The 4,785-nt window shown below is 39.2% G+C and overlaps 1 protein-coding gene across 3 annotated transcripts in view; it reads right to left on the reverse strand.

Annotated features, from left to right (window-relative positions):
* Positions 1–4,785, reverse strand: part of EML6 (echinoderm microtubule associated protein like 6) — a 278,316-nt gene that overhangs the window by 119,321 nt on the left and 154,210 nt on the right. For all 3 annotated transcript variants that reach the window (XM_010841676.1, XM_010841678.1, XM_010841677.1), the window contains one exon: positions 2,974–3,186. In XM_010841676.1, the coding sequence (XP_010839978.1) occupies positions 2,974–3,186 (213 nt within the window). The remainder of the gene's footprint in view (positions 1–2,973; positions 3,187–4,785) is intronic.

Consider the following 4,785-nt stretch of genomic DNA (forward strand, 5'->3'; position numbering starts at 1 on the left):
GGGGGAGAGGCTAGGTGATGAGGGGAGAGAGGCTATGGTGATGGCTCCCCCACTACTCATGACTCAGCAGCATCAACCTGCTTCCATGGCTGCTGGCTTTCCTCCACGGGCACTTCCCACCACAATCTCCTTCCTCATATTCCCTTGATCTGTCTCTCCACAGTCAACAGCAGCCCTTGCCCTGGGATTGCTCCACAATCCCTAAACTCCAGCTTCCAGCCACTATGCCATCTAGGGTATGTATGGCTGTGGCAAGGACTGTCTGATTCTCATTCCATTTAGGCTGTTTCCCTCTGAGCCTTAATGTTTCTCCTCTGACTCAGACAACTGTCCGGATGTGGGGATCAGACCCCTGCTTCAGTTCCCCCACCGGCTGAGGGCAGGTCCAGTCCTACTAACGCTCCCGTTTTCCCCCTAGTTCCTTCGTCCTACCGAGTTTCAGGTGGGTCTGTATATTCTTTTCTGCTGATCAGGTACTCCTGTCCACTCTCAGCTGGTGTTCTGCATGCAGTTCTGTGTCTGAAGGTGTATTCCTGACACATCCGTGGGGAGAGATGTACTCCATGTACACCTACCCCTCTGCCATCTTGTTCCTCAAGCATTTTAAACTGATGGTCATCTTGTCAAGTGGAAGTGATGGTTGCTTCTCCTATGCACTTTATGTTCAATTTTGTACCAAAATTCACTGCTTCGAAACTGCCAGTTAGCTGAAAAAACTTTCTGATTACATTTTCAGTCTCTTTCCATGCTTAATCTAAAAATCATTCAAGTGACATGCACTTTAGGCAACAGCATACGCCTACTGATTACTTTCCCAAAATCAGATTTTCAGGGTACAGGTGGGGAGTCTCAGAAAAACCTGTGTATAGGATTTGCCAAAACTTTTGAAGGGAGAAGAGGACAGGATCATTACATAATTAACTCAGCCACATTCTACAAAGCCTGAGGTGCCAGAAAAATTGAAGTGACAACAATAAAACAAAAGAACAAGATGCAACAGCAGAAAGGGTTTTGAGTCAAATTTCTCTCTCAAAAATGTCACCAGTTATCAGTCTCTCCAAAGCAAAAATAAACAAATGGGACCTAACCAAACTTACAAGTTTTGCACAACAAAGAAAACCATAAACAAGATGAAAAGACAAATTTGCAGACTGGGAGAAAATATTTACAAATGATGCAACCAACAAGGGCTTAAATTCCAAAGTACATAAACAGGTCATAAAACTCAACGACGACAAAACAAACAACTAAAAAGGGTAGAAGATGTAAATAAACATTTTTCGAAGGAAGACATACAGGTGGCCACCAGGCACATGAAGAGATGTTCAATTCTGCTAATTACTGCTACTGCTAAGTCGCTTCAGTCATGTCCGACTCTGTGCGACCCCATAGACGGCAGCCCACCAGGCTCCCCCGTCCCTGGGATTCTCCAGGCAAGAACACTGGAGTGGGTTGCCATTTCCTTCTCCAATGCATGAAAGTGAAAAGTGAAAGTGAAGTTGCTCAGTCGTGTCCGACTCCAGCGACCCCATGGACTGCAGCCCACCAGACTCCTCCGTCCATGGGATTTTCCAGGCAAAAGTACTGGAGTGGGCAAACTAAAACTGCAGTGAGGTACCACTTCACTAAATGGCCATCACTAAAAAGTCTACAGACAACAAATGCTGGAGAGTGTGTGGAGAAAATGAAACCCTTCTACACTGTTGGTGGGTAAGTAAGTTGGTACAACTACAATGGGAAACAGTTATGAAGGTTCCTCCAAAAACTAAAGACAGAACTACCGTATGATCCTGCAATCCCACTCCTGGACATATATTCAGACAAAACTACAATTCAAAAAGATACATGCACCCCAATGTTTATAGTAACACTATTCACAAAAACCAAGACATGGAAACAATCTAAATGTCCATCAACAGATGAATGGATACAGAAGATGGGTAATGTATACAATGGAATACTACTCAGCCATAAAAAGAAGGAAATAATGCCATTTGCAGCAACATGGATGGATCTAGAGTTGACCAAACTAAGCGGGCTTAAGTCAGAAAGAGAAAAAGACCATGTGATATCACTTATATACAGAATCTAAAATATGATACAAATGAACTTATCTACCAAACAGAAGTAGACTCCTAGACATGAAGAACAGACTTGTGGTTGCCAAGTGGGAGGGGAGTTGGGGAAGGAACATATTGGGAGTTTGGGATTAGCAGATGTAAACTATAATATATAGATAGAATGGATAAACGACAAGGTCCTACTGTATAGGACAGGGAACTATATTCAATATTCCACTGATAAACCATAATGGGAAACAATTTTAAAAAGAATGTATATTTACCTATATGTATATATAGATATACATACCTATATATATAAAACAGAATCACTTTTCTGTACAGTAGAAATTAATACACTGTAAATCAACTATAATTCTATAAAAGTTTCACCAGTTAATGTTAGTCTGGTGTGCAAAATTAGTGCTATGAGAAGCAGTCCACAAAATGTATTATCACCAGAACAATCACTTTCAGATTTTATTTTAAATATGTCTATAAGGAGTAGCTTTGCTTCCTATGTATAAGCATAATTAGGTATAATGCATAAATGAATTTTAATTACAATATTTTAATGTAACATATAATTTAAATTATTATATTTACATAGATACAAGTAAAATAGAATATAACTTGTTTAAAATGTGAAACGTGAGGTTTATGGATCACAAAATGTTTAGTATCTCTGTTAACAAATGCTGACTTAAATTTGCAAAACCACATATATTTCAGAATGTCAAAAGCAGAAGATATCAAACTTTACTAAAAAGTGTTAAAGGGTAAATATATATATATAAAGATAAAATGAATAGTCTGCACTAATGGACATCAAGAAAATAAGCTTTAATTACACTATATATATATATATCCTAGATTAAATCTTCATTCAATGAAGCATTTCTTTTGGCCTTACCTTTTTTGAGACAAGGAAATTTAAACAATTTAACCAGTCCAAAATCATCTCCAGACACCAACACTGAACTGTTGTAATTTGCATCCACTGAGTTGATGTCAGTGACATCAGTGTATTTTGGCCAAATTCCACTCACTTCTGGGCCTTTCACACATGTCCAGGAGGCCCAGGGAATCCCTTTGATTTCTTCTTTACTCGTTAAAGACTTCCCAGCTGAAAATAATCAATATACTTCAATATAATGCTACATGTAAATAAAAATCATGTTGAATTTACTTATTCATTTTTCTCAAAGAAGTCTAAAACCTTTGTTTTAAAATGTTTATAAACTAAGGAAATTATAAATTATAATCTCTTTCCCCAACTGGTGATTTTTTCCCCCCAGCAGGGTTTAAAGAAAGCACATGCTCAAAACTCAAGATATGAGAAAGGAAATGATCATTGTACTGAAATCTAATGTCTCAAACTACCAAAGAAAGGCAATGCAAAAGAATGCTCAAACTACCACACAATTGCACTCATCTCACATGCTAGCAAAGTAATGCTCAAAATTCTCCAAGCCAGGCTTCAGCAATACGTGAACTGTGAACTTTCAGATGTTCAAGCTAGATTTAGAAAAGGCAGAGGAACCAGAGTTCAAATTGCCAACATCCATTGGATCATGGAAAAAGCAAGAGAGTTCCAGAAAAACATCTACTTCTGCTTTATTGACTATGCTAAAGCCTTGAACTGTGCGGATCACAACAAACTAAATTCTTAAACAGATGGGAATACCAGACCACCTGACCCGCTTCCTGATAAATCTGTATGCAGATCAAGAAGCAACAGTTAGAACTGGACATGGAACAACAAACTGGTTCCAAATAGGAAAAGGAGTACGTCAAGGTTGTATACTGTCACCCTGCTTATTTAACTTATATGCAGAGTACGTCATTAGAAATGCTGGACTGGATGAAGCACGAACTGAAATCAAGATTTCCAGGAAAAATATCAATAATCTCAGATATGCAGATGATATTACACTTATGGCAGAAAGTGAAGAAGAACTAAAGAGCCTCTTGATGAAACTGAAAGAGGAAAGTGAAAAACTTGGCTTAAAACTCAACATTCAGAAAACTAAGATCATGGCATCCAGTCCCATCACTTCATGGCAAATACATGGGGAAACAATGGAAACAGTGACAGACTTTATTTTGGGGGGCTCCAAAATCATTGCAGATGATGACTGCAGCCATGAAATTAAAAGACTTGCTTGCTCCTTGGAAGAAAAGCTATGACCAACCTAGACAGCATATTAAAAAGCAGAGATGGCACTTTGCCAACAAATGTCTGTCTAGTCAAAGCTAAGGTTTTTCCAGTAGTCATATATGGATGTGAGAACTGGACTATAAAGAAAGCTGAGTGCCAAAGAATTGATGCTTTTGAACTGTGGTGTTGGAGAAGACTCTTGAGAGTCCCTTGGACAGCAAGGTGATCCAATAAGTCCATTCTAAAGGAAATCAGTCCTGAATGTTCACTGGAAGGACTGATGCTGAAACTCCAAGAACTGACTCATTGGGAAAGACCCTGATGCTGGGAAAGATTGAAGGCAGGAAGACAAGGGGACGACAGAGGATGAGATGGTTGGATGGCATCACTGACTCAATGGACATGAGTTTGAGTAAGCTCCAGGAGTTGGTGATGGACAGGGAAGCCTGGCATACTGCAGTCCATAGGGTTGCTAAAGAGTTGGATACGACTGAGTGACTTGAACTCAACAGTATTATCTTCTAATCCGTGGGCATGGATGTCTTTCCATTTGTGTTTTTTTTT

This window comes from Bison bison, unplaced genomic scaffold (assembly GCF_000754665.1).
Source record: "Bison bison bison isolate TAMUID 2011002044 unplaced genomic scaffold, Bison_UMD1.0 scf7180017864166, whole genome shotgun sequence".
Classification (NCBI taxonomy): domain Eukaryota; kingdom Metazoa; phylum Chordata; class Mammalia; order Artiodactyla; family Bovidae; genus Bison; species Bison bison.